Source organism: Martes martes (genome assembly GCF_963455335.1).
Source record: "Martes martes genome assembly, chromosome: 2".
Taxonomy (NCBI): domain Eukaryota; kingdom Metazoa; phylum Chordata; class Mammalia; order Carnivora; family Mustelidae; genus Martes; species Martes martes.
The window spans coordinates 117,547,467-117,562,025 of NC_137889.1; the positions used below are offsets into that span (position 1 = coordinate 117,547,467).

General features: G+C 35.3%; 1 protein-coding gene across 1 annotated transcript in view; it reads left to right on the forward strand.

Moving 5' to 3' along the window:
- Positions 1-14,559, forward strand: part of USP53 (ubiquitin specific peptidase 53) — a 50,754-nt gene that overhangs the window by 26,882 nt on the left and 9,313 nt on the right. Inside the window, exons 9-13 of the mRNA XM_080797809.1 lie at positions 7,235-7,397; positions 7,991-8,143; positions 9,639-9,785; positions 10,837-11,575; positions 12,664-12,740. Coding sequence (XP_080653935.1) covers positions 7,235-7,397; positions 7,991-8,143; positions 9,639-9,785; positions 10,837-11,575; positions 12,664-12,740 — 1,279 coding nt within the window. The remainder of the gene's footprint in view (positions 1-7,234; positions 7,398-7,990; positions 8,144-9,638; positions 9,786-10,836; positions 11,576-12,663; positions 12,741-14,559) is intronic.

Genomic DNA, 14,559 nt, shown 5'->3' on the forward strand with positions numbered 1-14,559 from the left:
ATGGTGTTGGGAAAACTGGACAGCAACATGCAGAAGAATGAAACTGGACCACTTTCTTATACCATACAAAAAATAAATTAAAAATGGGTTAAAAACATAAATATGAGACTTGAAAGCATAAAAATCCTAAGGGAAAACACAAGCAGTAACCTCTTTGACATTAGCCATAGCAACTTCCTTCTGCATATGTCTCCTGAGGTAAGGGAAACCAAAGCAAAACTCTTGGGACTTCATCAAAATAAAAAGCTTCTGTACAGCAAAGGAAACAGTAAACAAAACTAAAAGGCAGCCTACAGAATGGGAGAAGATATTTGCAAATGACGTATCTGATAATGGGTTAGTATCCAAAAAGTTTACTAGCAAATTCTTTCTCTCTCTCTTCCCCTCTCTCTGGCCCCAACACACAATCCTAATTATGATAAAATCTGAGGTTTATTTATTTTGCTACTTTTTTGTGACCTTTTCTGTTTCCTTTTCTTTTTCTTTTTCTTTTTCTTTTTAACCTGGTCTAACAAGGGATTTTCTGCACTAAAAATAATAAAAGATTTTTAAACACATAGTTTTAGTTAAATTCCTTGGATGAGAGTCTTTTTATACTAATAGTAGGCAGGGGAGAACTTTGTCTCAAATCCCTACCTCTCTGTACACAATCCTTCACCATAACCACCATCATTCTCCACATTACTTTGCATAAAGTAGGAATTGGAGAAAAATTTAATTAATCTCATTTGAATTCATGGTAAACTCCATTATCTATCATGTTCTATAAGTATAGTTGTTAATATATGACAGCATATTACCAGTATTCAAAGAATTTGAGTGCAGTAAAATACACAGAACTAAAACTTTAGTAAATATGAGTTACTTCTATTTGCTTCATTGCTTTGGGTTAATTGAGAAAGACTAGCTACCTCCAAATGTTCATGAACAGGAATGCCAACATATAAAGTTCTGGTTAATATAACACAGATAATGACTTACACTGTGAAATTTGATATAAATATGTTAAAGTTTACTTTAAGATCCTTATCAGTGTTAATGAAATTGGTAGCCACTGCTGACAATAAGAACTTCAAAAAATATCAGAAAATGTTATTGCTTTACAGAAACAACTGTACTTTTAAAGATATTTCACTTAATACAGATAATACAAACTTTGTGCACTGACACTACTTCAAATACAACCAGTTTTTAGTATCTACATGTATTCCAATTGAAAGATGCTCTATAATATTCATTACAATGTATTCAAAAAACCTATTAATGATTTTTTTAAATCACAGCCACAAATAAAGCAAAAACAAAATTTTAAAAGTAAAAAAAAAATGAATTTATAAAACTCACCACCTGAAAAAATGAATAATCCAATTAAAAAAATGGGCAGAAGACATGAGCATTTCTCCAAAGAAGACATACAAATGGTCGGTCAATAGACACATGAAGAGTGGCTCAACATCACTGATAATCAGGGAAATGCAAATCAAAACTACAATGGAGTATCACCTCACACCTGTCAGAATGGCTAAAATCAACAACACAGGAAACAACAGATGTTGGTAAGGATGTGGAAAAAGGGGAACCCTCTTGCACTGTTGGTGGTAATGTAAACTGGTGTACCCACTCTGGAAAACAGTTTGGAGGTTCCTCAAAAAGTTAAAAATTGAACTACCCTATGATCCAGCAATTGTACTACTAGGTATTTAGCCAACGAACACAGAAAAACTAATTCAAAAGGATATGTGCACGGCAGTGTTATCAATAATAGCCAAATTTTGGAAATAGTCCAAATGTTGTCGACCGATGAATGGATAAAGAAGTGGAGTGGATATATGCATGCATGCAATGAAATATTACTCAGCCATAAAAAATGGAATTTTGCCATTTGCAATGAGATGGATGGAGCTAGAGAGTATTAACCTAAGTGAAATAAGTCAGAGAAAGACAAATAGCATACAAAACAAACAAGCAAAGGGAAAAAGAGATAGAGGCAAACCTAGAAACAGACTCTTAACTGTAGAGAATAAACTGATGGTTATAGGAGGGGAGGGGACAAAGGAGTTTACTTGTGATAAGCACTGGGTGTTGTGTAGAAATGCTGAATCACTAAATTATGTACCTGAGGCTAACACTGTATGTTAACTAGCTGGAATTTAAATAAAAACTTAAAAAAAATTAAATTACGTAAACTCTCACACACACACACACACACACACACACACACACACACAGAGTATGCTCACGATACATATGTGACTTGCCTACCATTTTCTTTATGATACTAATCCAGAAATGGAGGTAGAGAAAAGGAGAGAATAAGGACTCCCAGGCAAACTTTGACATGTAAAATTTAACTTGAAGGTCTCCACATCCCTTTTCTTCCTTTTCCCCAACTGTGATGTGTCCCTCTCCCTGAGAGCTCCTGTCCTCTATGACTCCACAACTGTTGATGCTCTGCTCCAGAAAAAGTTGAGTAGGTTTATTTCCAGGGTTGGTTTTGTATTTTTTGGTGTTTTGACTCTACCAAAATTTTTTTTAGCAGCAAGGTCAGGTGAAAGGAAAATAGGTGGGTCCAGGAAGATCTACAGAGAGCTACCAAGGTCACACCATATTGTAGTTGTTCACCTTACTTACCTTTAAAAAAAGTCATGAGAAAAGTAAATCTGACTCTTAATATTAGCAAAGAAACTCAATCGTACTGTCACAAGGACTATGTAGGATGAGGACTTCTCAGGGCTCATTTAGCTGTGAATGACTCCACAACCCAGAGTAACTCCTGGTTTTTGGGTGTATCCACTGCATAATGCCCTGGAGCCTTCTGGGAATACATTAAGGGCAGTCTGGAAAGCTGGCATGACAAGGTGAGACGAGTATTCACAGTATCTTCTTGCCTCACAGTTAGGAGAATCCCCTCATGGGCTTCTCTCCTGTGACATGAAGTGCATTTTGTTTTGCCTCATCAGGACCTGAACCTTTATAATACACATCAGGACTTGAGTAGCCAGAGAAGCTAGCTGAAGGCAAACAGCTACTGATCATAGGAAGAGAGAGAGCAGGCATGGAAAGAAGGAGAAGGGTGAGAGACACCATAGCCTTCCAAGTCTGAGTCTGTAAAACAAGGTCTTTTTGGAGTTTGGGATGAAGGAGAATTTGGGGTCCAGCCATAGGTATGAAAGAAGGAAAGAGATCAAAATGAAAAAAAGAATTGCAAGGTTTTTGTGTGCATGCATTATTAGTTGTAATTGCCTTTTTTTTTTTTTTTTTTGGCGTAACTAAAATAAAGGTTTAGTTTTCTATTAAATAAAAATCCTGGAAATTAAAAAATCTGTGGGCTCAGTGTGGGAGAGGCCAAGAGTGAAGAACCATAGGAAGCTGGGTCCCTGCCCTTAAAAAATGATATTCAGTAAATTATTAGGTATAAAGTCATACAAATTCAACTCACAGTGAGATTCTATATCTCATGTGTAAGAATAGCAAAAATTAAAAAGACTGGCCATACCAAGAGTTGGTGAAGATGTGAAATAGCTAGATCTCTCACAGAAGAGTGATGGAAATACAAAATGAACAGTCACTTTAGAAAACTTTATGAATTTCTTATAACTTAAACATGTACTTACCATAGATACTAGTAATTCCACTCCTGTAAAAACACACAAAACTTGTACTTGAATGTTTATAGTAGTTTTGTTCATAATAACCAAAACTGGAAACAACTCAAATGTTCATCAACAGGTAAATGGATAAACAAAGTGTGGTATAACCATTCAATGGAAAATAATACTCAGCAGTAAAAAGTAATGAACTATTGATACATGCAACATTGTGGAAAAATCTGAAAAGCAATATGGTAAATGAAAGAAGTGAGACATAAGAAACTATGATTCTGCTTATTAAAACTCATGAAAAGGAAAAAACAAAGTGACAGAAAGTAAATCATTGGTTCAGTCACTGCAGAGGGGGAGCTACTTGATTATATGTATATATTTGGCAGAATTCATTGACTGGTATACTATAACTGAATAGTTTTATTCCATGTAAATTCTACTCAATAAAGCTAATGAAAAAAATTGGGTATTCTAAAATAAACACTTTGCTCAAATTATAGTACTTTTATATAACAGTTTATCAGCAAGTTCCACCTTGAATCAGTGTTTAGTAATATTTTGGCACTCCTTTCTATCCACGTAGTTTAAATGGTCAAAATTTGAAGGAAGAGTTGGATATATAGTCACTCTAAGGTTTAGGTTTGTTTTGTTTTCAAATTACTCTAGTTCCTCAAGTATCTTAGATTCCAAGGTAAGAAGGTTAAATAGCTAAATATGTGTGGTTTGAGAAAGCTCCTTAGGACTTTTAAAGATCCCTTCTTTATGCCAAAGCCAGTATAGAATGCTTTGTTTTATATTTGGTTGGTTTTTGTTTTACTTTGTTTTGAATCAATTTTTTAGAGGTATAATTTACAAACATTAAAATGCACCTATACATAGGTATGGACAAATGTGTACACACCTATGTAACCTACACAATTATCACCCAGAAAATTCTGTCATGTCCCTTTACTGCCAGTACCCCCCCACACTACCCTGGGCTCCAGGAAATCACCGATCTCACTATAGGTTAGTCTGGCTCATTCTATAGTTTTGTAAGAATGGTGTCTCACAGTCTCAGTTCTCTGTGTTTGGCTTCCTTTACCAAGCATAATGCCTTTTAAGATTCATTCATGTTCTGTTAATGGTTCATTTTTATTGTTGTGTTCTGTTACATGCCTATATAACAATTTATCCATTTACCTTTTGAATTATGAATAGTTTTTTTTTTTTTTTTTTAAATTTTATTTATTTATTTGACACAGAGAGAGAGATCACAAGTAGGCAGAGAGGCAGACAGAGAGAGAGGGGCAAGCAGGCTCCCTGCTGAGCAGAGAGCCTGATGCGGGGATCGATCCCAGGACCCTGAGATCATGACCTGAGCCGAAGGCAGTGGCTTAACCCACTGAGCCACCCAGGTGCCCCCATGAATAGTTTTTATGTGAACATGATTTTTTTTCCCCCCGCATTGCTCTTAGCTAATACTCAGAAGTGGATACACCTGGATGGCTCAGTCAGTTAAGCATCAGATTCTTGATTTCAGCTCACATCATGATCTCAGGTTCTTGAGATTAAGCCCCTCGTTGCATTCTGTGCCAGATGTGTTACCTGCTTAGGATTCTCTCTCTTCCCCTCTCCCCTTCCCCCCCCCAATTTGAAAAAAAAAAAAAATATATATATATAAAGATACTCAGAAGTGGAACTTCTGGGTTGTATAAGTGTAGTTAAACTTTATAAGGAACTGGCAAAATGATCTTCAAAGTGATTATAACAATTCACATTCCTGTTAGTGTAGGAGAGTTCCAGTTGCTCCACATTCTCAGCAAAGTTTTATGTTGATAGTCTTTAATTTTAGCCCTTATAAAAATGTACAGTGTTATTTCAGTGTGGTTTTAATTTGCATTTTACTTATAATTAACAATGTTTTGAGTACCTTTTTGTGTGCTTATTGGCCATTCTTTCGTTTTTTTATTTTTGGTGAAGTGTATTCAGTTGTTTGCCCATTTTAAATTTGATCATCTTCTTATTAGTGAATTGCAGGAATTCTTCATTCTGCACACCAGTTCTTTACTCGATGTATGTGACTTGTTTTCTTCATTTTCTTAATGATAACCTTTAAACAGCAGAAGTTATTGATTTATTTTTATACGAATCCCATTTTATAACTTTTTTCTTCTGTGGTTTGTTTGATGTCCTATCTTCTTTTGTTTTATTCTTCTAAGAGAGAGAGAGTGTGTGTGTGCATGTTGAAAGGTAGGGGGAGGGGCAGAGGGAAAAGGAGAGAGAATGTCAAGCAAGCTCCACCTCATCACAGAGCCCTGGACCCCATGATCCCCAGGTCATGACCTGAGCCGAAATCAAGAGTCAGATTCTCAACCAGCTGAGCCCCCCAGTCACCCCTGTTTGATGTAGTAAGAAATCTTTACCTCTCCAAGGTTGTTAAGATTTTCTCTTTTGTTTTTTTCTATAAGCTTTAAGTTTTTGTGTGACTCGTTCTGATTTAATTGTTGCGCTTTATGTGTAGTGATGTCAAAGTTCATTTTTTCATATGGCCATCCAGTTGTTCCAGCACCTTGTTGAATAGACTCATAGTTCTCCATTAAATTACCTTTAAATTTTTGTCAAAAGTCAATCAACCTTGTACATAGAAAAGCTTTTTAAAATTTGATAGTCTAAGATGCTGGCGAGGATGAGGAGAAAGGGGAACCCTCCTACACTGTTGGTGGGAATGCAAGCTGGTGCAACCACTCTGGAAAACAGTGTGGAGGTTCCTCAAAAAGTTGAAAATAGAGCTACCCTATGACCCAGCAATTACACTACTGGGTATTTACCCTAAAGATACAAACGTAGTGATCCGAAGGGGCATGTGCACCTGAATGTTTATAGTAGCAATGTCCACAATAGCCAAACTATGGAAAGAACCTAGATGTCCATCAACAGATGAATGGATAAAGAAGATGTGGTAAATATATACAATGGAATACTATGCAGCCATCAAAAGAAATGAAATCCTGCCATTTGCGATGACATGGGTATTATGCATAGCGAAATAAGTCAATTGGAGAAAGACAACTATCATATGATCTCCCTGATATGAGGAAGTGGAGATGCAACATGGGGGGTTTGGGAGGTAGGAAAAGAATAAATGAAACAAGATGGGATCGGGAGGGAGCCAAACCATAAGAGACTCTTAATCTCACAAAACAAACTGAGGGTTGCTGGGGGGAGGGGGGTCGGGAGAGGGTGGCAGGGTTATGGACATTGGGGAGGGTATGTACTATGGTGAGTGCTGTGAAGTGTGTAAACTTGGCAGTTCACAGACCTGTACCCCTGGGGCTAATAATACATTATATGTTTATTAAAAAAAATTAAAAAAAAATAAAATGTATAAACATCAAGCAAAAAAAAATTTGATAGTCTAAATCTTGATACAGCGTGTACAATTTTTCTCAATTTTTAATAATGTTGAAAAGATGTTTATTAGACTAGTTTAAGACAAGAGTAATCCTATAATATGAACATTTAACTGCTAGCATCTGAATTCTTTAAAATTTTTTAATATACAAATTAACTTAGTCTCTGCTATTCAAATATGTAACACATTGATTACAAGATTTTGTCTTGTTTTTATTCATTGTGGTTTTTTTTTGAAGGTTGGGACTAGATGGAAGGATGTGGTCTCCAAATGTATCCGATGTCATTTCCAGCCATTGCTTTTGTTTTACGCAAACCCCGATGGCACAGCAGTTTCTACTGAAGATGCACTTAGGCAGGTCATCAACTGGTCACATTATAAATCCGTTGCAGGAAATATGGGTAATTTTTAAAAGTTCTTTTTAGTGTTCTTTATAGTATCATAGTCATACTAAGTATTAATATAGGGAAGATAAAATTAATTTTGGGAATAATCTCAAAATTTAATTTCAGTAAAGCAGAGTTTGGGAAAATTAGATTATTTTGAGTTAATCTTTATAAAGAAGCCTTTCCTCACCAGTGGCCTCTAAAACACCCTCAGGAACCACCCACTTCTGTGGTAATAGGCACAGAAGGGGATACTTGACTGGCAGCTCTTTCTAGCAGTACAAATTGAGAGTTAAAGTGAGTTCTACACTAAAAAAGTCCAAAGGACATAGGCCATTTTTAATGTATTGAAAAGCAGGTAGAAATCCTTCAAAAATGTCAGTCCTTTGAGTTTATAAGCAGTTATCCACCACATTTAAAAAAATGATTCAGGGGAGCCTGGCTGGCTCAGTCAGTGGAACATGCAACTTGATCTCAGGGTTGTGAGCCCAAGCCCCACATTGGGTGTAGAAATTGCTTTAAAAAAAAAAAAAAAAAAAAAGATTCAGACTTCTTTTCTTTTGGTGGGGAGGAGGATGGGAATAATACATTTTTGTTTATCTTTTAAGGATGTGAAAAGTCCTCAATTTATAAGTCAGATAATTCAAAAGAAAATGGATTTGGTGATCAGGCGAAACAGAGAGAAAATCAGAAACTTCAAACAGATAATATTTCATCATTTAGCCGGAGCCACATTCAAACAAGTGGTGGTAGAGGACCAGGTATGTGTTTAAATTGTCATTTTCACATTGTCCCTGAGTAATTACGCTTCCCCCTTTCCTTTTTACTGAATCTGTAATTTCTGTTAAGTACCATAGAAAAAGAGGGTGCTTAACTAACTTCCCTACAACTAGATAACAAAATTTTGTCTTTTACACATTTCTCTCAGACTTGTAGTTTGATTTGAACTGGACTTGACCACTATTTGGGTTTCTCCATACTCTCAGAGCTGTAGTAGGTTGGAGGCAATCTGGACAGTTACCAAAGAAAGTCATAATATGGCCTTCTTAGGAGTTAATTATTAACTTGGAGGGGAAAAACATGAGTTAATAATTTAGCATATGCTAAATTTAAATTAACCATTAGTGAATGCAACAGTAGTAGTTCAAAGTTATTATAGTTGTAATTTATACCTAACCTCATTTTTATTCAACTCTGTCTTGTTTTTGTCATCCCACAACTTTAATTTTCACAAACCAAGTTCTGTGACTTGGGTCCAAATTGAGACATTGCAGCATGGTGTATATAGTTATGGTTTAGAAATACGTTGAACTCTGAGTAGGTGGATGTCAGGATGATTTTATAAGCAGCTTTAAAATACATTAATGAGGGGTGCTTGGGTGGCTCAGTGGGTTAAGCCTCTGCCTTTGGCTCAGGTCATGGTCTTGGGATCCTGGGATTGAGGCCCACGTCAGGCTCTCTGCTTGGTCAGGAGCCTGTTTCCCCCTCTCTCTCTGCCTGCCTCTCTGCCTACTTGTGATCTCTCTCTCTCTGTCAAATAAATAAATAAAGTAAAATACATGAATGAAGTAATGTCTAAGCATAAAACTAACCCATTTAATCAAGGGTGGTAGGATCAAGAATTAACAGTTGTCATCAATAAAGAACTACAATAAATGCTTTTTAAAGTTCTTAATGGAACTATACCTTTTACCCTCTGTGTTGTCATACTCTTAGATTAAGCTGTTTGTCGAAAGATAACTACTTTTAAGCCCAGACACTGTGTATGTGATAACAAACACAAACATTAGAACCAGGCAACTTGGGTTCGTAATCCAGTTTCTAAATTTACAAGCTTTGTGAACTTGGGCAAATTTTTAACTTTTCTCTGCCTCAGTTTCCTGATCCACAGTGGAGACAATAATTGCCCCTACCTCAAAGAATTAAATGAGTTAAGACTTACAATAGTGTCTGACTTATAATAGTTACACATAGTGACCACTCAGTTACCTTCAGCCTTTATTATTTCAGTGCAAGATCTCTTTTTTCCTTTACCTGGCTTTAGGAGCTATACAAGAAGTTTTAAAAGCCAACATGCATCTCCAGTGTGAGGATAAATCACATTGAGTTTTTTGGTTAAACATAAAAATGAGTTCATAGTATACTTTATATTTTGTTTTAAATATATAGCATCTTAAAATTTTTATAGTTCAGTTTGTACTTTTGAGCAATTTGAAAAGTGATCTATATCATTTATAAGAATGATTTCTTTTACAGTTAAGTTAAGTCACAGTGATCAAAGGGAAAAAATAAAAGACATTTCCAGAGAATGTGCTTTAAAAGCCATTGAACAGAGGAACATACTTTCCTCACAAAGGAAAGATTTGGAGAGGGAACAAAGAAAAGATTTGGGCCGACACAGAGGTAAGTTTAAGAGCTTATAGTATTCATTTGAAAAGGAGTTGCTAAAATCTTACTTTTAAACTAGATTTTATGACTTTAATACAACTTAATATAATTTATTTATATTTGTTATATATATCTGTTTACATGTTATGTTACATATCTCAATATGATGTCTTTAATATACCTATTAAATCTATAAATATGCAATTTTTCTGGTTCTTATTTAATTCTGGCCTGGAATACTTGTGCTTGTTCTGATGGTTTAACTTTCCTTTTAGTTACACATTCAGTTCCCCCATATGGTACATTCAAATAAGAAGGAAGGTTATAAAATTATGTGAGAAAAGCAGCCTCTCACCTTCCCTCTGTTAATAGTGTGCAGTTCATTATGAGCATACCTTACTCTTTATGGCTTTATCCTCTTTTCTTTATGGACATACCATAATTTAAATGATCCTTGCTAGACTTTGAAACCTGATTTAAGATTTTTGCTGCAGTGATATCCTTTTACATGCACCTTTCTGTACTTTTTTTGTGTATAGCCAGAGCATGAAATTATTTCTGGAGAATTGCTGGGTTAAGGAGTGTTTATTCTTAATTTTGATGGCTGTGGCTCACCTGCTCTCCTAAAAGACTGAACCAGTCTGCACTCCCACTGACTGAGTGATTATCTGCTTCTTCACACTCTTAGCAGAAGTTGGCTTAACAAACTTTAAATCTTTACCAGTATAAGAGATGGAAAATACTTTTATTATTATTATAATTTTCATTAATGATGAGTGAGATAGAATACTGTTTGTTTGTTTTTTTAAAGCTTTAATTATGATCTACTTTAGAGGTCATTTTTTTAAATCAGTATATAACTGCTTACCTTACAAATGCCTCTCATAAACATAGAGAATGAGGAAAACACTTTTCAATGTCAAATCACTATGTCATATAATATGAATCTTATAATTACTGTTCACTTATTACTGCTTAACATTTCTTCTCAAACAAGGTATTTGGCTTGTAACTAAAAAATATCTCTGGAGAGTATTCATTTGTATCTTTATTTAATTATTTAAAGATTTGGTTGATGAAGACCTTCCACATTTCAAGTCTGGATCACCTCCTGCCCCAAATGGCTTTGGACAATATGGAAACCCACATCTCTATCATGGTCAAGGAAGAGGACCATGTAAACATGACCGAGTTGCCCATCAGAGTCGAGCTTCTGCACAAACACTGGGTTCAAGTAAATCCCAGATTCTTGCCCCAGGAGAGAAAGTAACTGGCAAAGTTAAGAGTGACAGTGGCACTGGATATGATACAGACAGCAGCCAAGATTCTAGGGATAAAGGAAGCAGCTATAGTGGCAGCAGTAAAAGCCGGACCCGAGGTTGGAAACCTATGAGAGAAACATTAAATGTTGATAGTATTTTTAATGAAAGTGCAAAAAGGCAGCATAGTCCAAGACATAAACCAAGTATCAGTAACAAACCTAAATGTAGCAAAGATCAGAGCTTTAACAATTGGCCAAAAGACAACCTAAAGCAAAAATGTTTAATGACCATATATGAAGATGAAATGAAGCAGGAAATAGGAAGCAGGAGTTCCCTTGAATCTAATGGAAAAGGAGCAGAGAAAAATAAAGGCCTCAAAGAGACTAAAGTTCATGGTGACAATTGGCAGATGCAAAGGACTGAGTCTGGATACGAAAGTAGTGATCACGTCAGTAATGGATCTGCTAATTTGGATTCACCTGTTATCAATGGAAATGGCACAGTAACGGATATCAGTGGTGTTAAAGAAACAGTATCCTGCAGGTAATGTGCATATTAAATGAATGATTTTTCCCCATCATTCTCTCCTGTTATGTGAAGTAATTTCAAAGTCTGGATTCAATTAAGTGTAATGGAAAGAGCTTGACTGCAGAGTGAAGAGACCTGAGATATTGCAGATTATTTGGTATTTCAGGGTTTTTATTTTTAATAGTTATTTCTTGATTCCAAAAATATTTTTTAGGAAATTTTAAAAGTACAGAAATACATTGTTATTGTTGCCACTGATAACTATTAACACATACTACAGGTTTCAAAGCATAGTTTAAATTGGCTGCATCTCAGTCATTAAGCTAATTATTTAATTCTTTGGTCTCTTTAATGTCCATTATCCCATCTCTAACATCTGTAACTCAGAGCTGGAATATTTTCTACTTTCATAGCCAGTTTCATGGAAGAGAGATTTATTTCCTTTAGCAAATATAAAAGAATGCAGCCAAATAACTAAGTCTGTGTTCAATTAATTTTTAATTAATTCTGAATGTATTTGATATTACTGTTAGCAGTACATTTGTCCTTTTCTTTGTAACCTCTAAAACATGTCCACAGCTTAATTGGCTGATTTCTTACATCAGTCTAGTCACAATTTCTGCTTTTAACCCACCTAAGACATCTTAATTTGTTATTAGCTGGCGTTTTGATCACATTTATTATTAAAAAGCCAGATTTGCAAAAATCAAATGTTTGTATTTTATTAAAATAATCGTTGCAATAAGGACTTTGGAAAACTTTTTTGTTTGGCAGGGTAATTTCATAACACATCCAGAAAGGGGTAGCCTAGGGTAGTAGAAAGATCAGGGCTTTGCAACCAGATAGACTTGGATTTTAAGTATTGGGCAAATGAATTTGACTTTGACAACCTTAATCGCCTATTATAAAATGAGGATAATAACTACTTTTAAGTGTTGTTGTGGAGATATAAATTAAATAATGCAGATTAATCCCCTAGAACAACACATGTCGTATAATAATTGTTTAACACATGTTATTTCCTTTCTTCTTCTCAGATTCTAACTAAAATAATAATTCACGATAGCTGATGTATTTGGTGTATGTTTTCTTCTGTGTTCTAGTGACCAGGTGAAGACAAACAACCTAAATATAGAATGTGTCAGCTCCTCCTCCCAACAGAGCAAAAACTACTTTGAAGGTAAAATTTTACTTACATATATTGTAATAGTAGCTGTAAAGAATAAGTTGTAATAAGAGTAAAGAAGCTAAGAACAGTCCTGTTACTGATAAGATAAGAGTAACAAGGATGGAAGTTGATAGAGTTCATGCTTTTAAAGGCTTTGAAAGGATGAGAGTAGCCACTTCAGGCAACTGGCAAAGAGGGGAGTGTGTCAGTCAGGATAGGCTGGGTTCTAGCATACACAGTGGTAATAACTTCAAAATCTGAGGTGTCAACACCTGAGATTTTTGTTGATAGTATATGACCAGTGGAGTTCCTCGTGGAGCCTCTTCTTACTACACTCAGGGCCCCCACGCTAATGAGACTCCATCTCCATAGATGCTTCTCTAAACCTTGCAGTACTGTGGGGAGAGGAGATTGAAGAAGGACACAAGAATCACTTAAAACTTCAACCCAGAAGTGATACATGTACTTCCACTCACATCTCATTGGCCGAGGCAAGTCTTACAGATAAGCCTAATTTCAAAGAGGGTGGAAAAGTACAGTCTTAACCTGTGCCTGGAAGGGGATCTGAAATGTGTTGGACAGTCCTAATGTCTGCCATAAGAGTTCGGGACAGGATAGAAAAATGGATAAGCAACCTGGTGGAAAAGTTCAGTTTGGAAATAGTAAATATATTATTGGGGTGGCATTATTATAGGTGATCCATTACCCACACATAGCATATTTGAATGTGTACAGAATTCAGGCTGCTAATGAGAGGATATACCTGAAGGATTTGGGGGAGAAGGTTGAAGGAAAAGGATGAGGAAGGGGATTATTGAGGTTGCAATCAAAAACAGTGTTTTCAAATGTTGGAATTCAGAGGATTAGAAGAGATAAAAATTTTCACAATAGAAATAGCCATGAAGAACAAATTTTAAAGTTTGTTTTTAATCTTTATCATTCTTAAGGCTTTTGTGGGGATTATTTTAAGGTTACAGACTTTGAATATGATTAAATGTTAAATTATTTTGTTTTTATCAAGTGGTATAATATCAGAAGGAAACACTTATATTAAGGAAATAACCTTCCTTTCCTATATAAAATGTCTCACCTCTTTTAAAAATCTGATAAGTCTGGTAAGCAAGTATTACAGGAAACAGTAAAGGGCTGGCCAGAAATCAACAGCAGAAGTCGGTGAAATTAAACAATAACTACAAGTTCAGTACTTCTTACAAAATGATGCTTGCTTCCTGATAGTAATAAAAATACAACACCAAAGAGATTTTGATGGTCAAGAATGCATTGCTGTAAGAGCTTTGCAGTGGGTTTCCCCATTTAATATGAAAGAGTGTGTGTGTAACCTCTTTAAAAATATTTTTTTATTGTGGAAAAAAAGATATTTTTTATTGTGATAAAATACACATAACAAAATTTGCCATTCTAACCATTTTTAAGTGACAGGTCAGTGTTGTTAAGAACATTCACATTGTTACAACCATCATTAGCATCCACCTTCAGAACTCTTTCAACTTCTCAGACTGAAATTCTGTGCCATTAAACAGCTCTCTATTTCCCCCTCCCTCCCAGCCTCCAGTAACGACCATTCTACTTTCTGTCTCTATGAATTTGACTACTCTGGATACCTCAGATAAATAGAATCATACAGTACTTGTTTTTTGTGACTGACTTATTTCACTTAATATAATGTCCTCAGGTTCATTCCTGGTGTGGCATGTGTCAGAATTTAATTTCTTTTTAAGGCTGAATAATGTTACATTATATGATATAACACATTTTGTTTATCCATTCATCTACTGATGGACATTTGGGTTGTTTCTGTCTTTTGGCTATA